The sequence below is a fragment of the Suricata suricatta genome, chromosome 7 (genome assembly GCF_006229205.1).
Source record: "Suricata suricatta isolate VVHF042 chromosome 7, meerkat_22Aug2017_6uvM2_HiC, whole genome shotgun sequence".
NCBI lineage: Eukaryota > Metazoa > Chordata > Mammalia > Carnivora > Herpestidae > Suricata > Suricata suricatta.
This window is the reverse complement of record NC_043706.1, coordinates 42,681,781-42,695,864: the sequence shown is the minus strand read 5'-3', so window position 1 is coordinate 42,695,864 and position 14,084 is coordinate 42,681,781. Positions and strand designations below refer to the sequence as shown.

The 14,084-nt window shown below is 43.0% G+C and overlaps 1 protein-coding gene across 3 annotated transcripts in view; it reads left to right on the top strand.

The window, feature by feature from the left end:
* The window catches only part of RCAN2 (regulator of calcineurin 2), a 231,459-nt gene that overhangs the window by 200,819 nt on the left and 16,556 nt on the right, over positions 1 to 14,084 (top strand). For 2 of the 3 annotated variants that reach the window (XM_029944561.1, XM_029944562.1), the window contains exons 2-3: positions 1,434 to 1,607; positions 6,345 to 6,516. In XM_029944561.1, coding sequence (XP_029800421.1) covers positions 1,434 to 1,607; positions 6,345 to 6,516 — 346 coding nt within the window. Of the gene's footprint in view, positions 1 to 20; positions 99 to 1,433; positions 1,608 to 6,344; positions 6,517 to 14,084 lie in introns of those variants that run through there. The other variant, XM_029944563.1, reaches the window with a different exon arrangement.

Sequence of the window (14,084 nt, the reverse complement as noted above, 5' to 3'; positions counted from 1 at the left end):
GGCCTGGTTATAGTTCTGCCACTAAGTAAGTGCCCATGTCACCATGGCTGCTCCTTGTCTCTTCAGACTTCAGGGTCCTGATTTGTGGAATGATAAAGGTAAGGAAGGAAATGCCTTAGGACCCTCACAAATCAAAAGCCAGTGAATCTTGCTGCACCTTGGTGGTCTCCATTCGCATTTGTACTCACTCTTAAGATATACCTTTCATTGTAGAAATAAAAGAATCAGGGTTTGTTGGCTTGTTCCTTTAAATAGAAGGTATTTACTTAGCAACCATGTCTCCACTAAAAACATATAGTAACTTCACATACACTGGTTGTGTTACTTATAACAAAGATTTTTTTTAAGCTAAGAGTAACCAGACAGATGGTGTTAATGTGTATGTATGTATATATATATATATATATATATATATACTTTTCAATTCTTTTATTTTCCTTTCCCCAGCCTTGCGAGCATTCTCATGTTTGTGTCCCTGTCTGCCTCTCAAATATGTTGTTAGACCACTGATAGCTAGAACACAATAATCCTCATCTGTGTATCCCCCCCTAAAGCCTAGAGACCAGGCCTTGCAATAAGTGAGCATTTAATAGAGATTTGTTAGGTTGTATTGAAAATTGTACTGAATCAAAATGTTAAAATGATTACTTTGTATTGTGATGAGCTTGGATATGCTGTGGGAATAAAATGATCTCCAGATCTCCATGATTTAATGCAACAGAAGTTTGTTTGTTTATTTGTTTGTTTTGCCAAAGCAGAGTCAACTATGGGATGGGTGGGAGTAGGGAGAAAGACATTTCTGCTCCACACAGCCTCTCAGGGACCCAGAAAGATCTCCTGAGGGGCTGAGGAATGTCCTATTTCTCAATGGTATACCTTTTGGAACACATGGCATCGTCAGAGAAAGATGGAAAATTTTCTCAAGGGCTTTTTCTTGCCCTCTGAACACATTTCATGGACCAGGACTCATCCCACGACACCATCTAACTAGTGCCACCAAGGTTGATAATCACGTGTAATATCTACCATGTACTTTACTCAAACAGCTCTAATATTTTAGAGTTAATGAATTCTTTGGGAATCTCATGAGAACAATGATTCCTCTCCCCAGAAAACAATGCATATATAGAGAAATTTACACAAAATTTTGCATAATTTTCAGGAATTTTATGCATTTCAAACCCCATTCACTATTCCTCTATGGATCTCTGCACCCAGGTTACAAATCCCTGCACTGAATCCACAGGCATGTTTAGCACCTGATAACAGACTGACAGATGAAAAACATGCATTAATAGTGTGCTGCTTGACTTTTATGTTGAGAACAGGCTATTTATTTACTTAATTTATTTATTTATTAATTATTTGCATCAGATGAGGCATCATGCAAGATGCATGACCCACAGATATTCCTCTGTGTTTGTTTTTATCAGGAAAAATTTGAGGGTCTGTTTCGGACTTATGATGACTGTGTGACGTTCCAGCTATTTAAGAGTTTCAGACGTGTCCGAATAAACTTCAGCAATCCCAAATCTGCAGCCCGAGCCAGGATAGAGCTTCATGAAACCCAGTTCAGAGGGAAAAAATTAAAACTCTACTTTGCACAGGTAAGGTAATTCTTGGTCTACATTATTATTGGTTTTTCTTGGGTTTGGGTTTTTTGTTTTGTTTTGTTTTGTTTTTTTTGCCATTTTAAAAGTGTAAATGGAGCCCTTTCTGCTTTGACTGGTTTGTAGTCTATAATTAGTTCACAGATAAACAAACCTATGCCCTGATTCCCAGGCAGGGATATCACAGAGGTTTAGAAAGCAGGCTCTGAGAGCTGACTGCCTGAGCTCTCACCTGGGCAAATTCCATAATGTCAGTGGGTCTTAGTTTCCTCACCTGTCAATAGGGAGGATGATGCACACACCATTCTGCTGTTTTAGGAGGATTATTGTGTGTTAAAGTGTCTAGTGTTTGGTAAATACATTAAATACCAGCGAGTCATTGTAATAAGAATGGTCTATACCTAGGGCACCTGGTGGCTCAGTCGGTTAAGTGTCCAGCTCTTCATTTGGCCTCAGGTCATGATTTCATGGTTCATGGTTCATGGGTTCATGGCTCAGTTGGTGCAGAGCCTGCTTGGGAGTCTCCATCCCTCTTCCCCTGCCCCTCCCCCACCTGCTCTCTCAAAATAAATAAATAAACTTAAAAATTTAAAAAAAAAGAATGATCTATTTCCAACTTCTCTTAGACTTCCTAGCAGGGTTATAATTAAACTACAGTTATACGATATTTTTAGTGGACTGTATATTTTTCCAATGACTCCAATTTGTGAGAAAAAATTACAAACATATGGAAATCAATTTTGTGTTTTATTTCATGCAAAAATAAGTGCCAGCTATTCCAAACAGGAATGAATAATTCTTGCCAATGCTCAAAAATCCCCAGTAATAGAAAATCAATGTCCTCATATTAGTTCCATCAGTGCCCTTTCATCATCATTAGATATCTTGATGCATCTTGTATTGGTCCGTAAAGATTGTTCCCACTTTTGGACTCTATGAAGATGGCATAGTAGAAAGAACAGAATTTGCTTCTTCTTTTTTTTTTAAATATAGTTTATTGTCAAGTTGGTTTCCATATAACACCCAGTGCTCATCCCAACAAGTGTCCTCCTCCATGCCCAACACCCATTTTCCCCTCTCCCACACCTCCCATCAACCCTCAGTTTGTTATTTGTATTTAAGAGTATCTTATGGTTTGCCTTCCTCCCTCTCCTTAACTATATTTTCCCCTTCCCCTCCCCCACGGTCTTCAATTAAGTTTCTCCTGATCCACATATGAGTGAAACCATATGGTATCTGTCTTTCTCTGCCTGAACTTTGCTTCTTTTTATTTTTTTATTTTTGAGAGACAGAGAGCGTGAGCAGGGGAGGGTCAGAGAGAGAGGGAATACAGAATCTGAAGCAGGCTCCAGGCTCTGAGCTAGCTGTCAGCACAGAGCCCGATGCAAGGCTTGATCCCACAAACAGTGAGATCATGACCTGAGCCGAAGCCAGACACTTAACCAACTGAGCTACCTAGGTGCCCCATTTTGCTTCTTTTTAAAGCTGACTAGTATTCCGTTGTATGTAGATACCACATTTTCTTTGCTTATTCATCTGTCAATGGACATTTATGTTGTCTCCACATCTTGGCTATTGTGAATAGTGCTACAATGAACACAGGAGTGTTAATATTTCTTCCAGAGTCTGATTCCAATTCTTTTGGATAAATACCCAGAAGCAGAATTACTCATTTAGATGGTGGTTCTGTTTTTAATTTTTTGAGGCAACTCCATATTGTTTTCTGTAGTGGCTATGCCATTATGCATTCCCATCAACAGCACATGATGGTTCCAATTTTTCCACATCCTTGCCAACACCTGTTGACTTTTATTTATTTATTTAATTTTGTTAATACCCATCATGACACCTATGAAGTGATATCTCATTGTGGTTTTGATTTGCATTCCCCTGATGTTTAGTGACCTAAATATTTTTTCATAAACGTGTTAGCCATTTATGTATCTTCTTTGGAAAAATGTCCATTCACGTCCTCACTCTATTCTTTTTAACTGAGTTACTGGGTTTTATTTTGTTTTTTGTTTTGTTTGTTTGTTTGTTTTGCTTTTGAGTCATAGGAGTTGCTTAACTCCTCATCCTATATATGAATAAGGAGACTAACCTGCCCTATATATGGTTTATAAATATTTTCTCCTGTTCTGCAGGTTGCCTTTCCACTCTGTTGATAGATTCCATTGTGTGGAGAAGACTTAGCTTGATATAGTCCTGCTTGTTTATTTTTAACTGGGTTGCCTATGCTTTTGGTGTCGTATCTATGAAAACATTGCCAAGGCCAATGTCATGAAGCTTTCTGCTTTATTTTCTTCTAGGACTTTCACAGTTTCAGGTCTTATGTTTTGAATTCTTACCCCATTTTGAGTTAATTTTTGTGTATGGTATAAGCTAAGGTTTCAATTTCATTCCTTTGCATATGGATATCCAGTTTTCCCAGCACCATTTTTTGAAGAGACTGTCCTTTCCTCATTGGGTACTGTTGGCACTCTTGTTGAAGATTAGTTGATTCTATGTATGTGGAGCCATTTCCGAGGTCTCTGTTCTGTTCCATTGGTTTATATGTCTGTCTTAATGCCAGTCCCTTACTGTTTTGATTCTTGTAGCTCTGTAATATATTTTTAAATCAGGAAGTGTGATGTTCTTCTTTTTAAGATTGATTTGGCTGTTTGTGGTCTTTTGTGGTTCTATATGAATTTTAGAATTGTTTTTTCACTATTTCTGTAAAAAAAATGCCATTGTGATTTTGATAAGGATTGCATTGAATCTGCATATTGCTTTGGATAGTACGGCCATGCAATGTGGATGAACTTTTAGGACCATATGCTACATAAAATAAGCCAGTCACAGAAAGACAAATAGTACCTGATTCCATTTATATGAGGGATCTAAAATTCATAAAACTAAAGAGTAGGATGGTAGTTGCTAGGGACTGGAAAGAGTGGGAAATGATGAGTTGCTAATCGACAGGTATAAAATTTTAGTTAAGCAAGATGAATAAGCCTTGGAGATGCACTGCACAACATTGTGCCCGTAGTCAGCAATAACATACTGTGGGCGCTTAGGGGGCTCCATCGGTTAAGTATCTGACTTTTGATTTCAGCTCAGGTCTTGAGCCCCACATCAGGTTCTGTACTGTCCAGGAGAGATTCTCTCTCTCCCTCTCTCCCTGCTCCTCCTGTGTGCTCTCTCTCAAAAAAAGTAAAATAAGCAACAAACACAAAACATTAACAATAATATACTGTCTACTTAAAAATTTTTTGAGAGTATATCTCTTGTTAAATGTTCTTACAACAATAAAATAAAATAAAAGCTAAATAAGAATTTAGACTTTGCCCTTAGACCCATATTCAGCTCCCATGCTGCTAATAACTATGTGATTTGTAGAAACTTCAGTTTTTTTCATCTGTTGAACCCCCTGTATTTCCTTAAAAAGTTAAACATTGGAGTTGCCACCTGACCCAGCAAATACTCACTCCTAGGATATATCTAACTGATGGAAAAATAGGCCTCAGAAACATACATGTACACGTAGATTCATATAGAGTAGTACTGTGACTACCCAAAAGGTAGAACATTCCAAATGTCCGTCAGGGAATGTATAGACATAAAGACTGTGGTCCATGTTTCATTGGAATGTTAATAAACCAGAAAAAGGAATGAAGCATTGACACATGCGACCACATGGATGAACCTTCAAAACATTATGCTCAGTAAAAGAAGCCAGACACAAAAAGGTCACATTTTATGATTCCATTAATGTGAAATATTCAGAATAGGTAAATCCCTAGAGACAGAAAGTATATTGGTGGTTGCCAGGGTCTGACTAGAGGCAAAAATGATAGTAGTTGTTTAATGGGTACAGGGTTTCCTTGAGGCAATAAAAATGCTTTGGATTCGCTGTCCCGTCTCTTTCTGCCCCTCCCCCACTCACACTGCCTCTGTCTTTCTCCAAATAAATAAACTTAAAAAAAAGTGCTTTGGGGGCACCACCCAGGTGCCCAGTAGGTTACCATCCAGCTTCGGCTCAGGTCATGATATTACAGTTTGTGATTTAGAGCCCCGCATTGGGCTTTGTGCTGACAGCTCAGAGTCTGGAGCCTGCTTTGGATTCTGTGTCTCTCTCTCTCTCTCTCTCTCTCTCTCTCTCTCTGCCCCTCCCCTGCTTGCCTTCTGCCTGTCTGTCTGTCTCTCTCTTCAAAAATAAATAAACATTAAAAAAATGCTTTGAATGTAGGTAAAGGTAGTGATTGCACAACACTGGAAACGTACTAAATGCCACTGATTGTTTACTTTAATGGTTAATTTCATATTATGTGAATATCAGCTCAATTAAAAAATGAGAGGGGGATAAAAGGATAAAAAAGAGGGAAGACCGGAGGCAGTGATGAGTCTGGGGACCAGCAACTTCAGCCTTAGTTGGGAACTTGTTAGCAATGCAGATTTCCAGACCCCACCCCAGCTCTTCTGAATCAGAAACTCCAGGAGTGGGTCTCCACAATCTGTGCATTAGTAAGCCGCCCAGGTAATTATGATGCACACTGAAAGTTGAGAGCCACTGTTTTAAGGATGAAACAAGATAACCGAGCATATGGTGTGTGGTAAGTAGTGATTATTATTATAACCTGGTTCACTGGATCATTTGTCACAGGCTCAAAATGTGACTCTGCATCTTCGTGTACCAACACGCCACATCTGAGGCCCTAATGAATAATGCGTCTTCATTTCTCCTCTGTTTGAAAGGTTCAGACTCCAGAGACAGATGGTGACAAGCTGCATTTGGCTCCGCCACAGCCCGCCAAACAATTCCTCATCTCGCCTCCGGCGTCGCCTCCCGTGGGCTGGCAGCCCATCAGTGACGCCACACCAGTCCTCAACTACGACCTCCTCTATGCCGTGGCCAAACTAGGACCAGGTACACTCTGAGACCCCTTTGCAAAATAAACACTGTCAGCAACCTAGAAAAGCCAAACAAGATTAACAGCCTTGAAATCCAGGGCTCTTGGTAACATGTGCATTGCTAATGGGTTTATTGCGCTGTGTGGACAGCGAGCGGGCTGAGGGATGGGGAGGCAGCATCCTTTGTCCCTGTTTAACTGCAGTTCAGGAACCGGTGCTAAAATGCCTGTCGTGCACCTTCTGCATTGCAATGCAGATACTTTAAGGTTGGAAGGAGCTACCTAATTCCTGTACCGTGAGAAGTTGTTTGTTTTCTCAGAAGAGGCAAAATTAACTCTATCGGCTGGCACAGGCTTCTATGCTATGCAAACTTCTTTTACTGCTGCCCTAGAAAAGTCCAGGAACCCTCTGAAACAAGACAGTCTTCCTGCCAAAGTGAAGTCTCTTGGTCCCCAAGAACTCGATCACAACAGCTTCTGACTTAAAAAAAAATCTTACAGTCCCTTCATTCCAGTGTTGGTAGAGGAGGTTCAGAGTCTCTCATTCCCTGCAGTACAGTACCCCATTGGGTGGATATGCCATCATGCTTTATTCATCCTGTCTCCTGAGTTGGGCATTTAGACTGTTTCCAGTTTCTTGTCATTACAATCAAAGCTACAGTGAGGGCAGCTGGGTGGTTCAGTCGGTTAAGTGTCCAACTTCAGTTTAGGCCATGATCTTTGGTTCATGAGTTCGAGCCGCACGTCGGGCTTGCTGCTGTCAGCACAGGGAATGCTTCAGATCCTCTGTTTCCCTCTGTCTGCCCCTCTTTCTCTCCCTCAAAAATAAAACATTTTTTAAAGCTACAGTTAACAGTCTTATACATATCTCCTATGCACATGCCCAGGATTCCTGTACGTTTTGTACCCAAGTGATACTGTCCTCACTTTCAGTAGACATTGTCACCATCCTGGAAAAATACCCTAAAGTATTAAGAAAGGTGAAGTGAAATGGGATTGCTTATGTCAAGGGGTTTGAAAATGGAGCTGGGAGACCCACCCAGGCGATGGGCCTTATGCACATCCTCACACGGTGGGACCCTGAACTTTTGGGCCAAACCACAGACTCCAAGAACTCAGCCTGCAACTTAACATAGGAAGAGGGTTTGCTTAGTGACAACCTTAACAACCCATTCTATTCGGCCAAGACTCTCTGCCACCAACACCCACCAGAATCCTCTGTAAACAACATATACAAGCATTCCTTTTTGTCTTTAAAAATGCTTGACTTTTGTTCCCTGGGGCCAGGGGCATTCTGTGGGTTGCCACAGCTCTGAGACTCCAAAGAAATGCTTTTGGGGAATTTTTTTTTTTTTTTTGGTTTTTGGTTCAGCTTCTTTTCTCGGTGGACAGTATTTTTCATGTATTATAGCAGGAGGGGACATGGTGGAAAGTGCAGGGGCTGAAACCACGTACAGCTGAGAGTTGGGGCACCGCGGGTCCGAGGGTAATTAGTGCCCATTGTGTCTGCTCTGTGAGTCGGTCACCTGATGTGAGAGGGGGCTTTAAAAATATAATCCCAATGCCCTGACTGTACCCTAAGAGACTCTGATTTCATTGACTTGGGTCAAGTTCAGTATCAGTATTTCTAAAAAGCTCCCCAGGGGATTCTGAGATGCCTATCAGTATCAAAACCACTGGTAACCAAGGGACAGATACCAGCGATGACAGACCTGTAACAAGTGCCCACCAGTATTCCTTAGTGTCTCAGGGAAGCACTTGGACCAGAACTGCGCACCCCAGAAGTTTGCAGTTTTATTTGTCACACGTGATGATTCTTGCAGAGACTGAAATTTGAAGACCCTGGGTATTAGAGTGACCCACTGTTCTGGTTTGCTCAGTGCTGACGGGTTCCGGGGAACTTTCAGTGCTAAACCCTGAAATTTCCAGGCAGACCAGGAACAGAGGTCACCCCAGTGGGTTCTCAGATTAGGATGAGGATGACTTGAGCAATAAGCTCTCGCTGCAGAGAAAACTGGCTGTCCCGTGTATGGCCCAAAAACTAAATTATGGCACTCCCAAGAGCAAGCTCCCTGGGGTTTTGTTCTTTTTTTTTTTTTTTTTTTTTTACTTTTTTAATGTTTATTTATTTTTTGAGAGACAGAACAGGAGCAGGGGAAGGGCAGAGAGAGAAGGAGACAGAATCTGAAGCAGGCTCCAGGCTCTGAGCTGTCAGCGCAGAGACTGACACGGGGCTCAAACTCACAAACTGTGACATCATGACCAGAGCCGAAGTCAGATGCTCAAAGGACAGAGCCACCCAGGCACCCCCTGGGCTTTCTTTCTAATTAACACCAAGTCACTCAGCTTCTTGGGGCCTCTACAACGGCCATGGCCATCGGTTCCATCCTTAAAGAGCCACCATGAGAATCAGTTAAGTGCCTAACTAAGATGAACTGATAAAAGAAGCAATGTAATAATAAGAGAGGTATTCATGAATTGTTATTTCTTTGAAAGCCTGGTCCGTATACAGGAATCCTGAGCTAATGCACTTCCCATGCAAAGAGCCGAGGCTGTGACGCGGGTACATGGAGAGTATGTGAAACAAGTTGAGTCTTCTCACGTCAAATCTCATGCAGACCTGTCCCACAGTAACTCAGGACTCTCCAGAAGCAGGCAGGCACCCCCCTAGATGCACCCATGGGAGCCACGGTACTTGGAGCTGCCAGCCTGATGCTCATGCCCAGATACTGACAAGAACGCATTTGCACACCTTGTACAGTTGTTTGAATGTCAGTAAGTGGAGCTTCAGAGAACCACTGAGGCCTTGGCTGGAGGACCTAGGGGTCAGCCAACCTGCGTTTTACAGGGGGGAAACCTCGGGCCGGGGACAGAGCCAGGTTCCCAGGCAGAGATCTTCCTACGTCACTGTTGTACAAGGGAGGCCCAGCGAAGTCAGACTTTCTGCCCATCAGATCCCAGCTGGCCCCAGGTCCACTCACTTGGAGCCGGTAATCCAGTAAATTCAAATCATGTTTTATCCAAAATTGGAAAAGAAATTCATTTGTGGTTAATGTTCACAAAGCTGGATGCAAAGATAAGATAAGGGCAAGTCTTGGATACTCTCGCTGGCTCGTGGTGCTGAGTCTCCAGTCTGGAAGACACTGCCAGGGACAGGTGAGAGCTGGGGCTGATGGGAGCAGAAGAAATGGATGGCGTGGGAGTCAGGCCTCAGAAGGGGTGCTTACATCGCCTGGCACAGAGGAGGGAGGCAGGAGGAATGAAATGGTCTTAAGAAAATTTTTTTAATGTTTATTCATTTTTGAGAGAGAGAGAGACAGGCAGAACGTGAGTGGGGGAGGGGCAGAGAGAGAAGGGTGGGAAACACAGAATCCAAAGCAGGCTCCAGGCTCTGAGCTGTCAGCACAGAACCTCATGCGGGGCTTGAACCCACAAGTCGCAAGATCATGACCTGAGCCAAAGTCGGATGCTTAACTGACTGAGCCACCCAGGCACCTCAGGAATGAAATAGTCTTAAAAAGGCAGAGAAAAAAAAAGGGGGTTCTTTATAGAGTTGTGAATAACTTATCAATAGTTGTTTAAAATGCATCCCTTTTACCTGAGTTGTGCTGCTAACCTCGGGGCTTGACTTTCCCTTTACCAAGTAAAAGTACTCTGAAGTGCTCTGCACAGAGAGAGCAATTTTTTTTAAATTTTTTCAATGCTGGGGTGCCTGGGTGGCTCAGTCGGTTAAGCATCCGACTTTGGCTCAGGTCATGATCTCACGGTTCGTGGGTTTGAGCCCTGCATCGGGCTCGGTGCTGACAGCTCAGAGACTGGAGCCTGCTTCAGATTCTGTATCTTCCTCTCTCTCTGATCCTCCCCTGCTCTCGCTGTCTCTCTCTGTCTCTGAAAAATAAATTTAAAAATTTTTTTTAAATTTCTTAATTTTTTCAATGTTTATTTATTTTTAAGAGACAGAGTATGAGCAGCGGAGGTGCAGAGAGAGAGGGAGACATAGATTTCGAAGCAGGCTCCAGGCTCTGAGCTGTCAGCACAGAGCCCAACACGGGGCTCAAACCCATGAACCATGAGACATGACCTGAGCTGAAGTAGGACCCTTAACCCATGGAGCCACCTAGGTACCCTGAGAGCAGTTATTAATACCCCCATTTTACAGATGAGAACACTAAGCTGTAGAGAGGTGAACGAATTTACCCAAGGTTACACAGCTGGGTGGTGGCAGAGACAAGTGTCCAACCTGACTCTCCTGACTCCACCACGTGGCCAGATCCATGGCCTTTTATTGAGGTACTGGTGGCCTCAGCAGACGTCAGGCCTAGTCTGCTGTGAAGCCGGCAGAACATTTATCCTGACCCCGAATCGGCAATTATCTTTATGCCACTGTGACTCTCAGAAAGCCAAACCGGGTCCAGCGAGTGTGCAAATGAAGGCCTGTGCACTGTGTGTGTAAGGGTGAATACTGAGGGTCTTCTGCTTTTTTAGGGATGACTGGTACCATGTCCCTAGAACAGCTGCTGTTCGGATATATTTTCTGGGCTAGCTCTCTCTGCATTCTTTGCCAGCAGTTTGAGTCTGCTTCTCTTTATTTAGTTACCCATTTGTCCTTTCCCTGTGTCCTTGAAGCTTCTTCGCTCCACACAGATGGATGATCTGGAGCCAACGACTGAGTTGAAAATATCACAGAGGTTATGTTAGATGCCCGGGCCCCTGGTCGCCCTATTCGCTGCTCCTGTGAAGGAGAACAGCCACACCCTGCGTCCCTCCCGTGCCCATCTCTGTCCCCCACCTCACGAGGTGCTGGCCAAAGACTTGCGTCTTCAGTCTCCTCTTGGCACTCGGCACAAATGCTCCCTCCCTCTGGTAATTTTCTATCATTGGCTAACCATCTTCCTTACTTTCTGAGGGGGGAGAGCATGTTTTATTCATTCTGGTACTCCCAGCGCCTGAAAGCACCTTGTACTCGTTGATGCTCAATAAATATTGAATGAATGAATGCATGCATGAATGAGTGACTAAATCAGAGCCATTAGCCTGCCTAGAGATAATTCCTTCACTGGCAAATTGTTGCTTTCTTGTGGCTTCGCCAGACTGCATCAGGCAACACTAAATTAATGTTTTCTCCAAGGAGAGGACTTCTAGCACTTCCGTTTGGGAGAAAAAATGATTTCGTGAGATTCATTTTTAATCCTTTGGCAGAATCATCTCAGTAACAAATGATAACTCATTCCACATGAAGGGATGGCTGCCTCTGTTCCGGGAGCTTGGAAACACAGCAGAATGGGAGCAGACATAGCAACTCAGAGGGTCAGAGGACTGGGTTTGCCTCAGAAGGGTGACCAACCCACAAACCTGGAAGAGCTGACTGACTGAGAAGAGCTGTGGAAATCCGAAGCTGCCAGGAAGAATTAGTCCTGAAGAAAGAGCATCATGGAGCCCGGATCCAGGGCAAGATGGCACCCAAGTTCAGGATCCCACCTCAGTGGGTACTCTAGCACGTCTGGCCACCCTGAAAAGCAAGGATGGACATTACCAAGACCCTTTCGTGGAAGCTCCAACAGGCAGGGGCCACATGGTGTCCCCTTTCCTTCTTCAGGAAAAGAACACTGATGATCCTCTTCCAGAGAGGGCCAGCTCACACTCCCTGAACTTCCAGACAGGCTCCTGAAATAAGCGTGGTGAGTGCAATTACAGTGGAACCATGATCAAACCCAAGCCTGGGGGATTCCTTTGAAATCCTTAACAGACTATTACGACACCTCTTAAGGCACGAGGGCCACATCACCCTGGAGAAGTAAGTCTGGTTCTGTTCATGGCAGTGAGAACAGGTTTATATCAGGAAAATGGGAGAGGCACAATTTCAAACCTTCTTAACTCTTGTCCCCAAGACTATGTTCTGTTTTTGACCCAACGTAAGTAAAATAGATAAATTAGGAAAAACATGTTAAATAGAAATAACGGTTAAAACATATATCAGGGCTTACTACAGGCCAGGCACTGTCTAAACACCTTCCTATATTATCTCATTTAATGCCCACAGCGGGTCTGTGAGACAGGAATTGTTCTTCTCCTCATTTATACAGCTGGGGAATGTGAGGCGCAGAGCGGGTAAGTAGCTGGCCCAAAGCTACACAACTGAGAAGTTGAAACAGGTGCCTCTGCCACTGGTGAGAAGCTGAAAGAATTTGTCCTGGGACTGAAACGTGTGAGAAACCAAAGCAGTCTCTGGAATGGTAAAATTAATTTCTCTAGAAGAAACTCAAGAGTGTTGCAAAAGGGAGTTTTACAAATGTGAAACAACTTACACCATTCGTTCCTCCGCATTTTGTTTCTGGGTTTCTTGGCAACTCTACAACACACGCACTACGTCAGGCCTCTAAGGTCCATTATGTGCTTTTCTCTCCCGGCCTCTGGGACAGGCCGATACGGATTTACCTTCCTCTGCTCTGCGTAAAGGACACTTACCATCTCGATCAAACAAGGCCCTCTACATTTACATTACTCCTCCTGGTGATTTAGAGAAGCCCGTCATCGAACAATCATCTAGACAAAAGAAGGTGGGCTTCGACCAAGAAGATGAATTGAATATTTATTTTGGTTTATTTTATAATACCTATCATTCCCGACTCCAGAAAGAGTACCGTCTTTTCAGATATAAAGCAAAATAGGAAACACAAAAACCCAGCCCAGCGAGACAGCTTTTCTATACCAATCAGCAAAAATGGAAACACAAAGATGTTACAATGTACTAAATGGGTGGTAAATCAGCAGCGAGATGTGAAATGCCAGCCTTTATTCTGCTCTCTAGGATGGCTCTGGAAGGTCATGTTCATTGTCACTGAAAATGCCTGCAGGAAACGATATGAAAAGTCATTGTCTGTTCCTTTTTTTCCTCCTGCTATTTTTAGATCTTGTTAGGGAGATCAATTTTAGTTAACTGCAGAGCAGGGCTTAAAATGGTGCCCAAGTTTCAAGTTGGGAACATATGCTATATTTAGCCTTTTTTTTTTCTTCTTTTCCAAATTCTTCTCCATCAAAACATGCCATAGTAAAGCAGTTTTGCTGGTTTGCTGCTTAGTCTATAGCGTTTCCTCTACATGGAAAATATATTTCATTAATTCATGTAACTTATAAGGAACTCATTGATTCAAAGGTAGAGCAAATTCTATTTTTTAAATGTAAATAAACACCTGTATTCTGGGTGCATCTGGGACTATTACATAAGCCTCAGTCCTTGTTCAACAACTGCTACTTCCTGATCACAGATACAAAAAGCAAATACAACAGTCATGCTGCAGGGTTTCTGGTCCGCTGTCTCCTCTGTCATCCCCTCCCCTCACACCTCACCCCCACCCCAGGCACTCAGATTTATGATACTGGACCACATGCTCAGAATTTTCCATCTCCTTTCAAAGAATTTTCCCTGGAAAAATAAATGTTTGAAAAGCATTTCTTCTCAGCATGTACTCCACAATTACTTTAATGTTCTTTTTAAAGTTTATTTATTTATTTTTGAGAAAGAGAGAGAATCCCAAGCAAGCTCTGGGCACTGCCAGCACAGAACCCAACACAGGGCTCGACCCCG